The 21,693-nt window shown below is 47.7% G+C and overlaps 1 protein-coding gene across 1 annotated transcript in view; it reads right to left on the reverse strand.

Moving 5' to 3' along the window:
- Positions 1-21,693, reverse strand: part of LOC143986893 (uncharacterized) — a 74,014-nt gene that overhangs the window by 43,757 nt on the left and 8,564 nt on the right. The window contains 6 exon segments of the mRNA XM_077485299.1: positions 8,177-8,324; positions 8,421-8,624; positions 8,704-8,925; positions 9,015-9,112; positions 9,229-9,367; positions 19,325-20,394. Coding sequence (XP_077341425.1) covers positions 8,177-8,324; positions 8,421-8,624; positions 8,704-8,925; positions 9,015-9,112; positions 9,229-9,367; positions 19,325-20,394 — 1,881 coding nt within the window.

A 21,693-nucleotide genomic window follows, 5' to 3' on the forward strand; every position in this document is an offset into this window, starting at 1 on the left:
TTTTGGGAGCCTAGCGGCGTACGGGGCCCCGAAAACCAAGCACCGCCTTCAGGCTTTCTAAGGGCGTAAATTTTTGATTTCACTTCTCACTACCTATTACAGTTTTGAAGGCCATAAAATGCCAAGATGGCACAAAACCCCCACAAATGACCCCATTTTAGAAAGTAGACACCCCAAACTATTTGCTGAGAGGCATTTTGAGTCCATGGAATATTTTATATTTTGCCACAAGTTGCGGGAAAATTACAAACTTTAATTTTTTTTAATTTTTTTTTCACAAAGTTGTCACTAAATGATATATTGCTCACACATGCCATGGGCATATGTGAAATGACACCCCAAAATAAATTCTGCTGCTTCTCCTGAGTACGGGGATACCACATATGTGGGACTTTTTGGGAGCCTAGCCGCATACGGGGCCCCGAAAACCAAGCACCGCCTTCAGGCTTTCTAAGGGCGTTACAGTTTTGAAGGCCATAAAATGCCAAGATGGCACAAACCCCCCCCCCAAATGACCCCATTTTGGAAAGTAGACACCCCTAAATTTAGGGGTACACTAGTGAGACTAGGTAATAAATGGCGGGTGCCCTGAAACTATAAAAAAATAACTAACCAACCAGCGTCACCTGTAACAGTTATATGGTGATCACTGGTGAAAGGGTTAACTAGGGGGCAATCAGGGGGCTTTATGCGGTAGTATATGGGGGTCCCTGGCGCTATAAAAAGCTGCGGCGAACCTAAATACCTACCTGCCTAACTAGCGTCACCTGTGACACTAATACAGCTATCAGAAAAACGATCGCTTATTAGGCTGGGTTCACACTGGAGCGATGCGGGAACGCCACGAATCCGCGGCGGGTTCCCGCATCGCATGCCTCCCGGCGGCAGTTCACACTGCCCTATGCGAACTGCTGGGAGTGTCAGTGAAATGTTAATGACACCCCCAGATCAGTTCGCATATCGCAGTGCGATCTGCAAACTCGGATCGCATGGTGTGAACACCCATGCGATCCGATTCTGCTGCGGGCCAAAAAAAGGGTCCCGTGCGAATTTGCGGCGGGTGCGATGCGAATTCAGCCATACTATCTGTATACTATCTGTATACTATCTGTATGGCTGAACTCGAATCGCACAGAGATCGGATGTGATTTGCACTGCAGTGCGGTGCGAATCACAATCGTTCTCATAAACCGCTGCAATGTGAACCCAGCCTTAGTGACACTGGCGACGGGGGGTGATCACGGGGTTAAACCTTTATTGGGGGGGTTAGGGGGTACATTAGAACTAAAGGGGGCTAACCCTAACTGCCCTAACAGTTATTACAGTCACAAATGACACCAATGCAAAAAAAAAAAAATATGACATTGGTGTCACTGTGACTGGGGGGGGCAGGGGTAATTGGGGGGGTGATCGGGGGGGGGTGTGTGAGTGTGCCTGGCATGTTCTACTGTGTAGTGTCGTGTTGGTGCAACTCACCGATCCTCTCTCCTCGGTGTCGGAACGAAAAATACCGACACGGAGGAGAGATTACATCACTTCCTCTCCTGTGTTTACATTACAGGAGAGGAAGTGATGTCACGGAGCATTTTCATTCGTCGGGAGCGATCGCGAGGGGGTGGCCATGAATGAATGGCCGTCCCCTCGTCCGGGATCGCTCCCGAACGAATACCGACCGCCGCAGGCACCGGGCGGGGGCCCGATCGGGCCCCCGACCCGCGGGCAGGCAAGGACGTACATGTAAGCCCTTATGCCTGCCCGTGCCATTCTGTCGACGTACATCGTCGTGCGCCGGTCGGGAAGTGGTTAAGGGGTTAACTCTGGCCACTAATGCAGCACAAAGGGGTTAATTGTCACAGCCACTGATTACTAATGTATGGATGACCCATGGCAGTACATTAACCATTTGTGCTACACATTACTAGCTAATGACAGTGTTAGGTAGTTATCCCTTCACTAACCCCTCCCCCCACACTCTCTAAGGTGAAAACCAGTCCAGTTCCCAGTACAGACTGTGACGGAGTCCCTGTAAGTGGGAAGGCTGGCCTCCTCTGTCAGGGCCAGGGTTGCCATTTCTGGGTGGTGGGGGGTACGTTCGGTCATGCTTGTCCTCACTTTCTCCCCTCTGCTACATCTGGCCAGCGTGCAGTCCACATGGTTCTCGTGGCACTCATGCTGGGGGGGCGTCCGCTTGCCCGCTTTTCTCAGTCCCCCATCAGCGCCGCGTGGCCAGCGTGCATCCCGCCCGCTTTTCCCGGCTCTCATGCCAGGGGGAGCGGCGTTCATCTGGCCATCCGTCCTCCTTTACTAAATCTCCCCACAGCTCTGTGGGGCTGGCGCGCAGCCCGCCCGTTGTTCCCGGCGCTCATGCCAGGGGAGCGGGGGGGTGTTTGTCCGGCCATCCACCCGCCTTCTATCATCTCCTCATAGCTCCGTGGGGCTGGCGAGCGGCCCGCCCACTCTTCCCGGCGCTCGTGACGGGGGAGCGGGGGGGGCGTTCGTCCGGCCATCCATCGATATCTCCCCACAGCTCCGTGGGGCCAGTGGGCGGCCCACCCATTTTCCCGGCGCTCATAGCGGGGGGCCGTCCATCCATCTCTAAAGGATCCCAGCTCCACCTAGCCGCGTGGGGGGGGGGGCAGGGGGGTTTGGTGTGATCGGCCGCCTGCTCCTCTCCTCATGTATGTTTGGTTCATGAGGGGGGCAGGCTGTCGGTTTACTCCTGGTGCTCCCTGGGGATGGGCAGTCTCCCGCCAGTCACTCCTTTCTTCCCCTCAACCGGCGTCTTTACTGCAGTGTCAGTGGGGATCAGACCACCTACTGCAGCCATGGCAACGGCCAGACCTGAGGCCAGGTTTGCTGCTTTCACTTGTTTCACTTTCTTTGATCAGTGTTGTTTATCGCAGCTAGCGGTCTGACCAGTGTTTTTCTATCGCAGCGTTTTGTCCAGCATTTCCGTCATAGCGTTCAGTCCAGCATTTCCGTCACTGCGTTCTGCCCAGCATTTCCGTCACTGCGTTCTGCCCAGCATTTCCGTCACTGCGTTCTGCCCAGAATTTCCGTCATAGCAGTCTGCCCAGCATTTCCATCATAGCGTTCTGTCCAGAATTTCCGTCATAGCGTTCTGTCCAGAATTTCCGTCATAGCGTTCTGTCCAGAATTTCCGTCATAGCGTTCTGTCCAGAATTTCCGTCATAGCGTTCTGTCCAGAATTTCCGTCATAGCGTTCTGTCCAGAATTTCCGTCATAGCGTGCTGTCCAGTATCTGTCGTAGCGTGCTGTCCAGTATCTGTCGTAGCGTGCTGTCCAGTATTTCTGTCGTAGCGTGCTGTCTAGCATTCCTGTTCTCAGCGTTCGGTCCAGCATTTCTGTCATAGCGTTCGGTCTAACATTTATGTCACAGCGTTCGGCCCAGCATTTATGTCACAGCGTTCGGCCCAGCATTTATGTCACAGCGTTCGGCCCAGCATTTATGTCACAGCGTTCGGCCCAGCATTTATGTCACAGCGTTCGGCCCAGCATTTATGTCACAGCGTTCGGCCCAGCATTTATGTCACAGCGTTCGGCCCAGCATTTATGTCACAGCGTTCGGCCCAGCATTTATGTCACAGCGTTCGGCCCAGCATTTATGTCACAGCGTTCGGCCCAGCATTTATGTCACAGCGTTCGGCCCAGCATTTATGTCACAGCGTTCGGCCCAGCATTTATGTCACAGCGTTCGGCCCAGCATTTATGTCACAGCGTTCGGCCCAGCATTTATGTCACAGAGTTCGGCCCAGCATTTATGTCACAGCGTTCAGTCCAGCATTTATGTCACAGCGTTCTGCCCAGCATTTCCGTCACTGCGTTCTGCCCAGCATTTCCGTCACTGCGTTCTGCCCAGCATTTCCGTCACTGCGTTCTGCCCAGAATTTCCGTCATAGCAGTCTGCCCAGAATTTCCGTCATAGCAGTCTGCCCAGAATTTCCGTCATAGCGTTCTGTCCAGAATTTCCGTCATAGCGTTCTGTCCAGAATTTCCGTCATAGCGTTCTGTCCAGAATTTCCGTCATAGCGTGCTGTCCAGAATTTCCGTCATAGCGTGCTGTCCAGTATCTGTCGTAGCGTGCTGTCCAGTATTTCTGTCGTAGCGTGCTGTCTAGCATTCCTGTTCTCAGCGTTCGGTCCAGCATTTCTGTCACAGCGTTCGGCCCAGCATTTATGTCACAGCGTTCGGCCCAGCATTTATGTCACAGCGTTCGGCCCAGCATTTATGTCACAGCGTTCGGCCCAGCATTTATGTCACAGCGTTCGGCCCAGCATTTATGTCACAGCGTTCGGCCCAGCATTTATGTCACAGCGTTCGGCCCAGCATTTATGTCACAGCGTTCGGCCCAGCATTTATGTCACAGCGTTCTGCCCAGCATTTATGTCACAGCGTTCGGCCCAGCATTTCTGTCACAGCGTTCTTCCCAGCATTTCTGTCACAGCGTTCTGTCCAGCATTTCTGTCGTAGCGTTTCATAGTCATAGCGTTTCTGCCCCTGGATTTCTGTCATAGCGTTTGTGCCCCAGGTATTCTGTCATAGTGTTCTGCCCCTGGAGTTCTGTCATAGCGTTCTGCCAGCATGTCTGTCATAGCATTCTACCCAGGTTTTTCAGTCATAGCGTTCTGCCCCAGGATTTCTGTCAGTGTTCTGCCCAGCTTTTACTGGCTCGGCGTTTCAGTCTCAGTGTTTCTGGCTCGGCGTTTCAGTCTCAGTGTCTCTGGCTCGGCGTTTCAGTCTCAGTGTCTCTGGCTCGGCGTTTCAGTCTCAGTGTCTCTGGCTCGGCGTTCAGTCAGCATTTCGGTCATAGCATTTCTGCCTCAGGATTTCTGTCATTGCATTTCAGTCTCAGCGTGGTTTGTCATTGCATTTTTGGCCAGGATTTCTGCCGTTACATTGCTGTCTCAGCTTTCTGTCATAGTGTTTCTGCCACAGGATTTCTGTACATTGCGTTTCTGCCTCAGCTTTTTGGTCTTAGTATTGCTGTCATTGCGTTTCTGCCCTGGATTTCTGTCACTTTGCTTCTGCATCAGCATTAACTTTTAGAATTTCTGTCATGGCGTTTCTGTCGTGACATTTTTTCTGTCAGTATCTCTGTCATAGCGTTTTTGTCATAGTTTTTCTGCCCAGTATTTCTGTCATAGCGTTTCACCCTCGGGGTTTAGCCTCAGAGTTCTCAGAGGGGCGTTGTTCACTTATGACATACTCTGGTAGGTTTGTCTTTGTTGATTGTCATGTCTCATCGTATCTGTGTTTATGTTTGTACCTGGGTCAGTTAGCTAGGGCTCGCACATCGGGATCTGTCACGTCTACAGATCCATACGGGCTGAGGTTTTGTTTGTTAACTGATTGTTGTCCACAATCTTCTTGCCCGTATACCATACGTCATACGATGCATGTTCATTCACCACATCCATACGACTACCCACCACAGCCTGTGGGTACACTAGCCCTGAGTTTTCAGTTAATTACCTGTCTCTGCGCTGCAGGTTACTCGGGCTCGCTTGCCACTTACACAAGGGTGGGGGGGGGGGGGGTCTGTCGTCAGGTTCATGTACGCGCAGTGGTCTTGACATTTCTGCTCATGTTTCATTCTTAGGTAGGCAGAGGGGCGTTGTTGTTCTCATGTGTGATCGTCTGTCATTTATCTAGTTTGTGTGTTTTAGGTTGGGCCGCCTTGGCATCCATACCAATATCGACCATGCTTGCACTCACTTCCTTCAGCCCAGCCGTTGTTGGGGGGCTAGCTGATTGGTGCCGATATCGTTTCGCCACTGGGCTCACCCTTAGGTCAGAAGCAGGCGTCAATTTTCTTCAGTTGATGTCCTGTTGTGTTGAGGCCCTGGTTACCACCAGGGATGTATAGTCAGGGTGTGCCCTAGCCACGGTCCTTAGGTGGTAGGTTTGGGTGATGTCGTCATGATTCTGGATTCCACTCTCAGCTCCGATCTTTTGTCTAGGAGGTTGCCTGGAGTACTGCTCAGAGACGTCGGTCCAGTCGTCTTTGCTGATCCCTGGTCTGTTCCAGGTGGGCTTCAGTCACTTGGGCATGGCTGTACCATGCCATGGGACTTATTTCCATGGGTTGGAGTCTGTCTCTCCTTCCTCGGTTAAGGATTCGGTCTTGGTTGGTAGGTCTCAGGCTGAAGCACGACCTGTTCGTATCCGGTGGGACCAGTGTCCTGCGTCTGGCATGGTGTCTCCAGGTCGACGATGCTCGTTGCCATGGCGCCTACTACATCACATCCATCAGGCAGCCAGGTTTCCTCTCCTGTCACTGGTCTTTTTGCACTCTCCCTCTCACTTCCCTTTACCAGGTATGGGTAGGCCAGGGGTTGGGGGGCTTTTCTCTGTGCTACTTCACTGGTGTCCGTTAAGGTTTCAGTCTTCTCAGTCAGGGGTTCCTCGGGTCAGCCCTCACTCCCTTTCCCCCACGTATCCTCTCATTCACAAGCAGCTCATGCTCATGTATGGGTTACGTTGGGCATCAGGCTCATCCTATCCTTCACGGGATGTTCAGTTGGGTTCTGCGTAGCTTTGCAGGCTCTAAAGGGGGTTCCTTCTCATCATCAGGTCAGGATTCAATGGGTTCTCCTGTCACAGCGGATACTTACTGGTTACTTACTGTTGCCATCCGGGCACGCGTCATTCTATGGGTTGGATCTTTACCTTTCCCTTCCCACCTAAACTTGTGTCTTTTTGCCCTCTTTCAGGCATACTGACCAGCCAGGCCATGGCACACCTCAGGCCTTGTTTCTTAAGTATATCGCATTTCCCACTTGAAGACTCCGATTACAAATGAATAGAACTTTACACTCGCTCCTTCTCCTCTGCCTGCTGCTTGTATTGCTCAATCCCTCATTCCTGCTCCCCGCGCAGTCACCTATCTCTGTCCCCGCCTCTGAATGATGCCATGACAGAGGGCGGGACTAGATATCATTTGTTGGGCGAGGATCACTCCACCTGACAGAGTATGTATGTCTTCCAGTAGTGCCGGTCAGCTGCAGGAGGAGTGCGGGGACCGCTCCATCACTCGGCTCCCCACTGCAACTCTACAAGAGCAATGTGTGTGCTGAGTGTGCTGTAGGCTGCAGCCACAATTAGTGCACTGTCTGCTGTGTGTTTCTATCCAATGATCGCCCTCCCTCAGGCTGGTTTTTACAAGCACTGCAGTGTGTGATCACTGCACTCCACCTGCACCCCTCTCTAAGGAATTGTTGTGCCTGAGAAAAAAAAGTTGAAAAAAAGCTCTGATGGTTTTCCCGAAGGAATTCCGTTCAAGCTGTCTTGCCTGCACACGGTCACACCAAATTCCGATCGTTTAGAACGCGGTGACGTACGACGGGACTAGAAAAAGGAAGTTCAATAGCCAGTAGCCAATAGCTTCCGTCTTGTAGTTGAATCTGAGCATGCGTGATTTTTGGCGTGTCGGAATTGCATACACACGATCGGAATTTCCGATAGAAAGTTTTTCCGTCTGGAAAATTGAGAACATGCTATCAATTTTTGGCTGGTGGAAATTCGGACAGCTAGATTCTGATGGAGCGTACACACGGTCGCAGTTTCCAATGAAAAGTTCTCATCTGTATTTTTCTGTCCGGAATTCCGATCGTGTGTATGCGGCATCACGGTCAAAACTCATAATATTGGTATTCGGTAATCAGTGGAAGATGAAATGTTTACAAGTTGCAGAGGTCCCACACCGCTGCCTCCCATCTCCCGAGACTGCACTCAGTGACTTGGGTCTGAGACTATATAGACATATCCCTCCACCCGACACAGCCAGCAGACAACAGAGCAAGTAATCCTGGGAAAATTGTTCTACTGGAGATCTTACTAGACCCGGATATGGGTAAGGAGACCCAAAGCACATGCCCCAGGTGCCTAGGGCTAGTAACGTCTACGATGAAAATGAACATTTTGCTGCCAGCTGAACCCCAGAATCTCCATAAATCCAGTCTAGATACATAAATTATGTCTGCAGCACAGAGAAGGAAGATTATCCGAGAGAAATCCAGGAATACAGGACAGGGAACACAGCTCAGGAAAGTGACCAGTATATTACAGGCTGATATCACCCAGTCCCCACCCCCTACTCTGGACCAATCAGTGAGCAGTATGGGGTGGAGGAATGTATTTAGTGTTAATGACCCACCTGTGCTGATCTCTGTAGGAGTGTCCTCCTCTATAAATGTCCCCGTTATTCCATCCTCCTCCATAGACTGCTGATCATCCCTCACACACCTCTCTTCTTCTTCTTCTTCTGCTTTAACCTCAAATTCTATATCGATTGGATCTCCACTCTAAATCAAGAAAGTGACACTGAATATCATCTCTAAGATATAAAATACACACATTGTCTCCATGAGTCTGTGTTTCATAAGTTCCGTCCCACCAACCTTGTAACAGTGGGGGATGGTGTGATCTTCCTGTGTGGAATCCCGGGAATACAGAGGACGGGGACATCTCTCTGGTGGGTTCCTGGTATTTGGTGGCTCCATCATATCCTTGTGTCCTGAAAACTCCTCCATCACTCCATACTCCTCATCCTCCTCTTTATACTCTTCTTTAACAACAATATTATAATCCCCGAGGTTTCCACTCTGAATGTATAATAAAATATTCATTGTAACAATCATGCTGTGTATAAATCAGAACTACCAATAATTGTCAATCATCTACCTGATGATGGTGAGGGATGGTGTGACCTTCCTGTGTGGAATCCCGGGAATACAGAGGACGGGGACATCTCTCTGGTGGGTTTCTGTAGCTGGATGACTCCACCATGGTGTCCTGGTACAGATCTTTGTGTTCTTTTAGAGACTCCCCCATCACCCCATCCTCATCATCCTCCTCTTTTATCTCTTCTTTAACTTCAACTTTAGAATCTCTCAGGTTTCCACTCTGAATATATAATAAAAATGACATCAATGGTAACAATGCAGATAATGTACAGATCCTAATGATACTATCAGTGATTGTTCCTCATCTACCTGATGATGGTGGGGGATGGTGTGACCTTCCTGTGTGGAATCCCGGGAATACAGAGGACGGGGACATCTCTCTGGTGGGTTCCCATTACTGGATCCATCTGTAGGAAACACACACACTGACTGAATACATTGTTTCTATGTGTTTATCAGATGATGGGGGATCTAGGTGGAGCCTCCGTACTGCTCTCTCCTTTACAATAAAGTCTCCTCTTACCCGGTGATGTGAGGGGCGGCTGATTGTCCATCATGACGTCCTTGTAGAGATCCTTGTGTCCTTCTAAATACTCCCACTCCTCCATGGAGAAATAGACAGTGACATCCTGACACCTTATAGGAACCTGACACACACAATGATACAGTCACCATCCAGACACATCCCTTGTCTGTTACTGGATAATGTCCCAGAATTCCCAGAATCCTCCTCACCTCTCCTCCATCATCTCTCTGGTGACTTCTAGAATCTTCTTTGTATTTCTCTATTCTATCAGGGAGGGAGGTGGAGGCAATGTGATGTCATATCATCTCCAGACTTCACAGGAGGAAAACTCTAGATCTGAACACAAATAATAAAATTAAATGATATTCCCAGAATCCTCCTTACCTTATCATTCAGTTTTCCACTTCAGGCTGAGGTATAATTTACCCACACAGGACCCCCACACTATGCAGGGTAAAAGCTTGTTGCAGGCATTCTGACGTCATTACATACAATGCAGGACCAACAGTCCCACTTTATAAGTGAGGATGTTAAAGGTCCACCCACATCCTAAAGAGCATCAGAAAAGAAGGCAGATTGAGGCACATTGGACGAGGAGCTGTGAGGTCAGTGTGATGTCATAGGACATATAGACTCTGGATGGAGGGACATTTGGATGGGGAGATTTGAGGGGTAAGCTCTCATGTGATCAGGTGACGTGCGGAGGAACGGAGTGTAAATAGCAGACAATTTTCTCCAGAGCTCTTAATGGTGGGAATGGATTTTTTGCTGAGGGCTGGTGCCAAGTTTCCACCCCCCAGGATCAATGCAGACTTTTCGACGGACTAGGTCTGACGACCTGCCCGACGGACTTTCCGAACGAACGGACTTGGCCGCACACAAGCACATCAAAGTCTGACGGTTTTGAACGTGAAAACGTACGATCGGACTAGAATAAGGAAGTTCATAGCCAGTAGCGTTGGTTTTCATCCGTCGGACTAGCATACAGACGAAAGGATTTTTCGTTCGGACTCGAGTCCGTCGGAAAGATTTGAAACACGTTTTAAATCTAATGTCCATCTGATTTTTAGACAGCAAAGGGTCCAATGAAGCCCACACACGATCGAATCATCCGGCGGATTCGTTCCGTCGGACCTAGTCCGTCGAAAAGTCCGGTCGTGTGTACGCGGCATCAATCTTATTTCAGCAATCTCCTGGGCAGTGAGTAAGTTAGTGGGTGGAGGTAATGGAGGACGAAGTAGAGTGGTAAAGGTAGAAAAGAGTTGATAGGGACTGCGTGAGAGGGTGTTAATGAGAGTGAGAAAGTATGTCTGTTTGGCAGTGTGAAGGCAGGAATGGTATTTTTGGAGGGCAGATTTATATTGGCTGAAATCTTGCTGCGACTTATCATCTGCTGGAGATAAAAGACGTCACAGTGACTATGGAGGAAGAGGACGGACATGACGGGGGTGCGACAAACTAAGAGCGCAGAGAGAGAGCGCACAGAGGCAAATCACCAGGAACCCGACACGCAGGTGTATATTGGGGGACTCGGGGTACAGGCAGGAGGAGAATTAGTTCACACAACAAACAATAGACACAGCAATGAAGAGTGATCCTCGGGGTGGCAATACGGGACATCAAAGGGGGAGGTAGACCACGGGGCAAACAGAAGGCACAGCAATGAAGCGTACTCCTCAGGACAGCAAAGGAGCGATGGTCCACAGGGCAGAGCAGTGTTTGGCACAGCGGCGTTAAAGTCCTCGGCATGCGGGCAGTGCCATGTTAGCACAGCAGGGTAGCAAGACACAGTACGGTGAAACATTCCTCCGGGTGGCAATGCAACACCACACAGATAGTCCACGTAGTAGTCCACAGAGGCAGCCCTGTCCATGAGTAAGGGATCCCGTACTCAAGGACACACAGGGCACAGATCCGGGTAGGTAGCAGGGCCGGCAGGATGAAGTCCCGTGGAACTCACATTACTTATACAGATAAGCTGACTGCGTTATACATTGCAACCCGATTAGTCACTTTTATAAAACTAAATACAAATATTTAATATTTCTGACCTTCGTTCAAGGGCGGTTACTGGGTGTAAATAGAAAATACGATCTCATTACCTCCTCTGCTGCCAGCAACGTCTCCTCTCTAATGCTTCCCGACTCTCCTCTCACCCTGAACTTCCTGTCTGATACCTGACATCACTTCCTGTCTGTATTCCATAGAGACTTCCTGTCTGGGTAGAAGTGAGATCCCCACCTTGTGGAGATCAGAGGAAACGCAGCCCTTGATAAACATCTCGTAGTTAGGGACGAGCTCCGGGGCGTGTTTCGCACACTCCACATGCAGAGCCCACTGGGAAGTCGGCGCGGTGCTGCGCTAATCACAGGAAATGACACATGTTCCCGATGCGCGGCTGCAGAGTTCTGGAAATGTCTCAATGCCTTTGATTAGCGCAGCGCCACGCAGACTTCCTGGCGGGCTCTGCACGTGCAGTGTGCGAACATGCCTGAGCTAATCCTTACTCGTAGTGTGAACACGGCCTTGTGCTGTGTGTACATGTACAGTATATCCTTATAGATGTGTCATCTCCACTCCCACCAAGGGGGATAGAAATATATTACTGCTCGGGGGGGAGACATTTTGGCCCCTTTGATTTTGCAGTAAAATTGATTGCAGATTTAGTCATGTAGAGCAGTGGTCATCAACTACGGTCCTCAGGGCCCTCTAACAGGCCAGGTTTTATGTATTACCTTGGGGGAGATACGGACTAGAATACTGCAATCACTGAGCAGCAAATGATATCACCTGTGATGTATTTCAGTTATCTTGCAAACCTGGCCTGTTAGTGGGCCCTGACGACAGGGTTGATGACCACTGATGTAGAACATCTGTTATATGGATACAAAGAGCCCCAGCCGAGAGTAAAGGGTGGAAATGGCTCCTGATCCCCAGATTTGGGCATTTATGTCCCCAATATAAATAGAATAAAACCTGCGCTATGTGTAACAACTCAAATACCTACAGAAATAACTTATACCGGACTGCTGCTGTAACAAAGGTAAGTATTCCCTTTATCAACTAGAAGAGCATTATGTGTCACAGCGCTGTCCTATTGTGTGTGCACATAAATCATCACAAATACACTAAAATATGTGGAGACATTCATATATAAAGTGCTAGGGGCTCCAATAATATTCTCTGCAGGTCTACTGCTACCACTTTACACCTACTTCACTAATCTCATGGTGTTTATTAGTAAATTACGTAAACTGATCCGTGTGCAAATTCATTTGAACAGTTATTGATGATTACGAAAAAAGTTTTGTATGAATTTAGTGATTATATAAAGATATAGAAGATGTTTAAAGCGGGAGTCCGCCGGGACTCCGGGTTTTTTTTTTTTTTTTTAAAAGCCAGCAGCTACAAATACTGCAACTGCTGACTTTTAAAATAGTGACACTTACCTGTCCAGCGCGCCCGCGATGTCGGCACCCGAAGCCGATCTGTAGATCGTTTCTCGGGTGCTGCCGCTGCCATCTTGGGTATGGGAATCAGGAAGTGGAGCCTTTCGGCTTCATTTCCCGGTTCCCTACTGCGCATGCGCGAGCCGCGCTGCGCAATAAGGACAGTCCCCGCTGCCTCTGGGATCTGTGTGTTTTCCCAGCAGGCAGCGGGGCACTTGCGGAAAGGGGCAGGCACTTTCAGAAAGGGGCGTAATCTACGCCCCTTTCCGCAGAGAGCTATCCCGGAAGTGGGTGCATTTACCTGGATTATCCAGGTAACTGCACCCCCCTCCCCCTTGAAAGGTGCCAATTGTGGCGCCAGAGGGGGGGAGGATTCCGATGAGCGGAAGGTCCATTTTAGGGTGGACCTCCGCTTTAAGATATGATGGGCTATAAATGTTTAAGGAATCTGGATGGGGGGGTAAGAGCACTTTTTAGGACCTCTTCACCTGCCAATAGCCCTCCTTGACCATGATTGGTGTTTTCCAATCCAAACACATCTGATGTCACCAGGTAAGGAGAGACGTAATCTATGGTTACATCTAAGCGGTATCCGGCCCGCCATCCACCTTGGTATACGTAAAAAACAAAGTCTTGTGAGCTACCATGTGAAGATCCAAATGATAATTAGAGACGATTAAAGGACAGCTGCTAGCTCCTGCCAAATAAAAATTCATACCAATATAATGCAGCGCTGTCCAAAAATGATGGTAATCGTACTAAGTCCTAACATTACTGACCGCAGTTAAATAGTGGTGGTGAGATATCCCATTCCTATGTAAAAGATCTAGTGAGCATAATAATGCAATCTTATGCAATTACAAATTGTGATCATAAACAATTTAAAATTGCAATCCTATGCGATACTCCCAATGACAACCTGTGCAGCATACACACCTCTATATGCACATGTTGCATTCATATGCAATAGAGAAATATGCAACCATGTGCAATAATTTCAATGACAACCTGTATTGACTGCATAGAACTGCAGCAGTATTGCAAAAGATTGCAATTTTTAATGGCATAGGATCATCATTGGTTATATAGTATTAGATTGCAATTATTTATTTCATAGGATTGAAATACATGCATGGTTTCACTATATAGGATTGCCACATTCCACAGCACCAGATTTTGGAATTTATGTGACAGCCCTATAATCGCATTTAGATAGCGCAGCATTTATTGATTTATAGATTAGGTTGGCACGAACATATGGGACGAGATCAATACTAGCAGCTGTCTTTTAATTAGTTTAATTGGATCTTTACATGGTAGCTCACAATAATTTACTTGTTTTTTATATACAGCCCTAGCCTGTCTATATACTACCCTAGCCTGTCTATATACTACCCTAGCCTGTCCATATACTACCCTAGCCTGTCCATATACTACCTTAGTCTGTCTATATAATGCCCTAGCCTGTGTATATACTACCCTAGGCTGTCCATACACTGCCCTAGCCTATCTATACACTGCCCTAGCCTGTCTATATACTACCCTATCCTGTCCATATACTGCCCTAGCTTGTCTGTATACTGCCCTAGCCTGCCTATATACCTGTGGATCACAGCTGGTGTGAGGAAGCGAGCTGGTGTCACCATCTTTTGCCTTCAGGCTGGGTCCAGAGATGTAGGTGTGGGCCTGCGGACCACGGCTGAAGAAATAGTGGAGAGGCGCCACAAAAATCTCCACTCCTGCCACCTCCACCGTAAACATGGGCAGGACAAAGGGGGTGGAGTCAGTGGCTGGGCCAAGGAGTGAGAAAATTAGGTTTTTCCTAGGGTGTCAAAAATCAAACAGCCCTCTAAGTGTTTTTGAAAGCTTACACCACAAAATGTACTCAACCAATGAAAGGTGCGACATTCTTCTATGATCTTTTTATCCTGCTATCAATGGCCAACACGGTACGACACATGTCTTTGGTGATCTCTAAACTCCTTATGAACTCAGAGATGTACAATTCTTATTGCCTGACACCTGGGACATGCAGTTCTGAGGGCGGGACAGATCTTTTTTTTAACATTTAGCCCTGGGCAAGCAAGGAGCAGGCTTTACTTGTTGAATGGAAGCATTCGGGTGGCTGAGTGAATGTTTCCACACACCCCCCGGTAAAGTAACCCCATCCCGACACACCTGCTATATCCCGGGCTCCTTTTGCCCATCTGCGGACCCAGGTCCAGCATAGCGGGTGATGTTGGGTTGAGGGGAGGGAGGACACACATCCACTGGCCTCACCTTCTTGTTCCTGACCCAAAAGTGACATGTATGATGTCACTTCCGGGTCACTGTTGACAATTTCCTGGCCATCAAAGAATATAATGCAGTGCAATGTGTTCTGCATTAAATTTAGTGGTGCACAAGGGAGATATTGGGGTCTTTTAGACCCTGGATGCCTCATTAAAGAGAACATGTCACCAAAAAATCATCACATAGGGGACATTTTGTCCTCTATGTCAATGTTTTTCAATCTTTTTCCATCAAGGCACCCTCCAAAATTATAGACTGTCTTGAGGCGCCCTCCAAAATTATTGACATTCTTGAGGCGCTCTCCAAAATTATGGACAGTCTCGAGGCGCCCCAATCTAAAATGTAAAAACTATTCTAATAGTTCTACTGTCAGAAACCATGAATCAGACTGAGACAGAAGTACAGTTAAATCTCACTTGTTTAATAATAATAAAAAAAGTAAACAGAGTAAATGTAGTCAAAACATAGCCAGAGTTCAGAAACCGGAACAGATAGTCAGACAAGACAAAACGTTAGGGAGCCAGAGATTAGTGTAGTAGAACAGCAAGCAGGATCTGGAGCCAGAAGGAATGTCAGCCAAGCAAGTCTTTAAACAGGAACACAGGAGAGCGAGCAAAGAATACAGAAAGGCCCAATAAACCGAGGTGAGAACTTCAGAGAGGGAACACGAAGTCGAAGGTTACGAGATAATAGCCAGACCCTGTCCCCAACCTGGTAGGAAGGCACAGGCAGGCATCTGTGGTCAGCATGGAGTCTGTACCTATCATTAGCATGTCGCAAAGCCTCCTGGACTTGTGCCCAAGTGGAACGAAGACCACGGAGATGCTCTTCTAATGCAGGAATACTCTGCTGAACAAATGAGTCAGGCAACATAATGGGGACAATCAGGAAGAAGATTTCAAGGCACTATTGTGAGCAAACTCTGCCCATGGTAAGAGGTCTGACCAGTTGTTATGATGGTCAGAAATATAGCAACATAGGAATTGCTCCAAGGACTGATTGGCTCATTCTGCAGCCTTAGCATTAGACTGTGGGTGATACGCAGAGAAGAAAGAAAGCTGAATTCCCAACTGTGCACAAAAGGCACTAGAACCGAGACACAAACTGACTACCCCTGTCCGAGACAATCACCTTGGGTAGCCCATGTAAGCAAAAGATCTGCTGAGCAAAAGGGAAGCCAGTTCAATAGAAGTGGGCAACTTCTTAAGTGGAATACAATGAGACATTTTCAAGAACTTGTCAACCACCATAAGGATAACTGTGTTGCCCTGGGAGTTGGGTAACTCCACCATGAAATCCATTGGCAGGTGGGTCCAGGGCCTCTCTCCATTGGGTATGGGTTGTAGGAGGCAGACTGGAAGGTGTTGTGGAGTCTTACTCTAAGCACACATGGAACAGGCAGCTACGAAGGCAGTTACATCAGCACATAGACTAGGCCACCAGAATTGTTTGGAAACGGCCCAAAAGAATTGATTCTTCCCAGGGTGGCCAGCAGCCTTGGGAGAATGGTAAGTCTGGAGTACGGCAGTACGGGGACTCTCTGGGACAAAGCAGCTGTCACAAGGTTTCTCATGAGGAGAATGAAACTGAGCAGCAAAAATGTCACCCAAAGGAGAAGTGAGACTGGTGCGAACCGTAGCCAGAATATAATCAGGAGGAATCACAGGAACCGGAACCAACTCCATCTTGGAAGTGGAGGAAAATTGTCATAACAAAGCGTCAGCCCTTACATTCTTAGTACCAGTAAGAATGAGACAATGTAATTGAAACTAGACAAGAAAAGAGCCCATCCCGCCCTTCAAGAATCCAAGATTCTTATGGTCAGTAAGAATGAGAACCAACACAGTGGTACCTTCGAGGAGATGTCTCCATTGTTTCAGGGCTAAAATGATCGCTAACAGCTCTCTGTCACCAATCTCGTAATTGCACTCAGCAGGTGACAATTTCTTGGAAAAGTAGCCACACGGATGCATAGCGCTCTGAGGTAGGACGTTGAGACAGAAGGACACCAACTCCAGTCTCAGAAGCATCAACCTCAAGGATAAAAGGCAACATAGGATCAGTATGTGCCAACACAGGAGCAGAAACAAAGGCCACCTTGAGACTCTCAAAGGCTTTAATGGACTCCGGAGACCAACACTGTGGGTTAAAGTCCTTTCTGGTCATATCAGTCAGGGGCTTGACCAGAGATGAGATGTTACAAATAAACTTCCGAAAATAGTTGGCAAAACCAAGAAAATGCTGCAGAGGACGTAAACCCACGAGTTGGGGCCACTGTAGGACTGCTGAAAGTTTCCCTAGGTCCATCGATAAAAACCAGCAGTGGAAATTACATAACCCAGGAATTTAACCTGTTCACGATGGAACTCGCACTTCTCCAGTTTACAATAGAGATTGTTCTCTCTTAGTTTCTAAAGTACACGACAGACATCTGTGTGGTGGCACTCCAGGGACTTGGAAAATATGAGGATATCGCTGAGATAAACCACCACACATAACTGCTACAAATCTCGGAGGACATTGTTAATAAATTCCTGGAAAACTGTTGGGGCATTACAAAGGCCAAAAGGCATTACGAGGTACTCATAATGGCCTGTTCTGCCATTAAACGCAGTTTTCCACTCATTGCCCTCCTTAATCCTCACGAGATGGTATGCCCTCTCAAATCAAGCTTTGTGAAAACCATTGCTCCCTTGAGGTGGTCAAATATCTCTGTAATCAATGGAATCGGATAGGCATTCTTAATCGTGAAATGATTGAGACCCCTATAATCAATTCAAGGTCTCAGTTTACCACTCTTCTTCTTAACAAAGAAACCAGCACAAGCAGGAGGCGAGGATTTTTGGATGAAACCTTTAGAAAGTGCGCCTGCAACATACTCCTCCATGTCCTTATCCTCCAAGACCGACAAAGTGTAAACCTGGCCACGAGGGGGTATGGCACCAGGTTGCAGGGCAATTGCGCAATCATATGACTGGTGTGGAGGCAAACTACCGGCTTTACCTTTGCAAAGACATCGCTAAAATTGCGGTACTCCTCCAGTAGGGAGGAGAGAGAAGTGCACAGGACCTAGGCTACCTTCTACTTCTAGAAGCACGTCTTACTGCATTGTGGCGACCAGGAGAGAACCTCAGCACGGAGCCAATCAAAAGAGGGGTTGTGCCTCTGTAACCAAGGATAACCAATGGAAACTTAGGTGAGGAAATAACTTGGAATTGGATTATCTCATGGTGAAGAGCCCCTACAGCCATGGATAACAGAACAGTCTCATGAGTCACATGGGCAGGCTGTAGAGGTCTCCCGTCAAGAGCCTCAATGAGAAGTGGAGTGTCACGCAGCTGCAGTGGAATCGAGTGCTTTGATACAAAGGCAGCATCAATGAACAGGCCTGCAGCCCCAGAGTCGATTAGAGCCTTTATCTCGATGGACTACTCAGCCCCCGAAAGGGTAATCGAAACCAGGGGCTTATCCTTCTGGATAACTGGGGATGAAACAACGCCACCTAAGGTCTGTCCATGACAGGACCTCAAGGTTTGGGCTTTCTCTGGACGGGTAGGACAAGACTTCAAAAAGTGACCTGCCTGGCCACAAAGGCACAATCTCTCCCTCCTTTTAAGGGTTCTCTCTTCTGCAGAGATGCATGAAGCCCAAGTGCATGGGTTCATCTTTACTGACCGACTCGGTACCAGGAGGCATGGGAGGTGGGGGAGCAAGGGTGGGACTGCAAAGCTCAGAGACAAATATACAGGAGGCTTCCGCACGTGCTCCTTAAAAGAGAGTCTTTCTATGAGTCTGGAGTCAATGAGGATGGCAAACGTGATCAGCTTCTCCAGCTCAGTGGGTATCTCGAGTGGCTATCTCATCCTTGATGGTATCCCAGAGACCATGAGAAAAAGCAGCCACGAGGGCCTCATTATTCCAAGCAACCTCTGCTGCCAGAGTATTTCAATGGCGTAGTCTGCAACAGTTCTCGTACTCTGTGTGATGGACATGAAGCACTTGGCAGCAGAAGCAAGCTTGTGGAAATGTCAAATGCCATTTCAAAGGAAGTCACAAACTCAGGGTAACTCAAGACAACAGGTTTTTGCGTCTCCCATAGAGGGTCTGCCCGTTTTTTCAAAAAATGTCCACAACCCTGGAACTATTTCTTACACGATGAAGATCAGCCATGAAGTATATCTGAGGTGTATATCAGGTCTGCTTTTTTCCCCACATGAGAGCTGTGATGTCCAGCAACATTCATATAGAAGACATTTCCCGCACTCAAGGCACTAATACACCTCGAGGGTTGTGTGGGATCCCTGATGTACAAGAAGACAGGACTTCAGTGAGGAGCAATTCCCTCACTCAGGACAGGAATACGGCTTCTCCCCTGTGTGAGATCTCTGATGTTTGTAAAGATTGGACTTCACTGAAAAACATTTCCCACATTCAGGACAGGAATACGGCTTTTCCCCAGTGTGAGATCTCTGATGTTTGATAAGGTCTGATTTTTGTATAAAACATTTCCCGCATTCAGGACAGGAATACGGATTGTCCCCCATGTGAGATCTCTGATGTATGTAAAGACTGGACTTCGCTGAAAAACATTCCCCGCACTTAGGACAGGAATATGGATTCTCCCCCGTGTGAGATCTCTGATGTGTGTAAAGATGGGACTTTACTGAAAAACATTTCCCGCACTTAGGACAGGAATATGGCTTTTCCCCAGTGTGAGATCTCTGATGTGTGTAAAGACTGGACTTCTGTGAAAAACATTTCTCACACGCAGGACAGGAATACAGCTTCTCCCCCGTGTGAGATCTCTGATGTCTGTAAAGTTGGAACTTACTTAAAAAACATTTTCCGCACTCAGGACAGGAATGTGGCTTCTCCCCCGTGTGAGACCTCTTATGTTTGTAAAGAGTGGACTTATGTGAAAAACATTTCCCGCATTCAAGACAAGAATAAGGCTTTTCACCCGTGTGAAATCTCTCATGACTGACAAGATCTGATTTTTGAACAAAACATTTCCCACACTCAGGACAGAAATATGGCTTCTCACCAGTGTGAGATCTCTGATGTATTTCAAGACTAGACTTCTGTGAAAAACATTTTCCGCACTCAAGACAGGAATATGGTTTTTCCCCTGTGTGAGTTCTTTTATGCACATTAAGATTGGATTTGGAATGGAAACACTTCCTGCACTCAGTACAGGAAAGACTCTTATTTGTTGGAAGGACGGCACCGTCCCTCACAGTCTGAGGTTCCTCAGGATAAGAGGAATACGATGGTCCATCTACACTGTGTGGTGCCGGATGGACATTTGAGGTAGTCGGGTTTTCTCCTGGACTATACTGTGTGATGTCCTCATCTTCTACTTTACAGTCTGGAGACAAAGTGAGACAATCCTCTGAGGTTTTCCTCATCTCCCGTCCATCTACTAAAATAGAAATACAAAGATTATTACTAGACATGAGCTGATTGGTTCCCCTAAACCAGGACTCCGCCCACATCAGGCAGCTTTGTCTCTGAGGATCTTACAATTCCCCCCTCAAGGTAACTAGTAAATGGGTCCTCTGTAGGGTGACAACTAATGATTATTTTCATAATTATGATAAAAAAAAAGTCCAGCGCTACAAATACCCCAGGCAAGGGTTATTCCCTGCTAAACTCCACACACCGTGCCTGTTTTACAAGCTTTTTGTGATCACATTTTATTGCACACATCCTGAACGATGTTTGTACTATTATTTTATTATTAAATCCATATGTTGTTTGATCTACACTATGTGGAAGCCTTTGTTTTTTCTTTTATGATCACCGTTTTTCCACTGCTGGAGGAAATCTTTAAGGAGACTGCACAAACCAGGAGATTGTGGTCATATTCCCGTTTCCGGTATTGCTGGTCTGCTACTTCACTACGAGTGTGTGTTCATACCCTTCCAACCACAGGAGACCGTGGCCTGAGATCTGGGTTTCCATCCACATCTTATGGTAAGAGTACCTACCCCCTCCCCTGGGTGGTGGAAGCACTGTCCTGGGTGCCTTGGGAACACTGGAATATTACCACCTATGATTTTGAGATCTATCAACATCTGATACCAATGTCACCATGGGTTGTTCCAGAGAAATAAAGCATGATATTCATCATTGGTGTACGTTATACTGTGTTATAATGTGTTTAAGTTAATTTGCCTATTCATTGATATAACACGTACACTTGGTGTTTTGTTATATGTTTTTAATTTACAATTTGATCTTAAGGTGTCACCTGATTATATGGTGCCGCTTGATTCATGTTATTGTTAATTGCACTGGATTTATTGTTAGTGTTAATTTCTAAAACCGGCTGCACCTAGAGTATGCTGTCCAGTTCTGGGCACCCGTCCTCAGGAAGGATGTACTGGAAATGGAGCGAGTACAAAGAAGGGCAACAAAGCTAATAAAGGGTCTGGAGGATATTAGTTATGAGGAAAGGTTGAAAGCATTGGACTTATTTTCTCTGGAGGAGAGACGTTTTAGAAGGGATATCATTTTTTTTAATTATTATTTATTTTAATTATATCCGCATACATAAACATTTTCCGAAAATTCCAACATGATTACATCCCCCCTGTAAACCCCCCCCTCCCCTTTTCTCCATCCGTCACCGTCCATCCCATATCAAATTTTTCTCCCTTTCTCCCAGTTCTCCCGATTTACCCTGTGTTATCCTCCTACAACCTCCACATATCTCACC

Source organism: Lithobates pipiens, unplaced genomic scaffold, assembly GCF_037356315.1.
Source record: "Lithobates pipiens isolate NorthernLeopardFrog02 unplaced genomic scaffold, aLitPip1_a1.2 Scaffold_18, whole genome shotgun sequence".
NCBI lineage: Eukaryota > Metazoa > Chordata > Amphibia > Anura > Ranidae > Lithobates > Lithobates pipiens.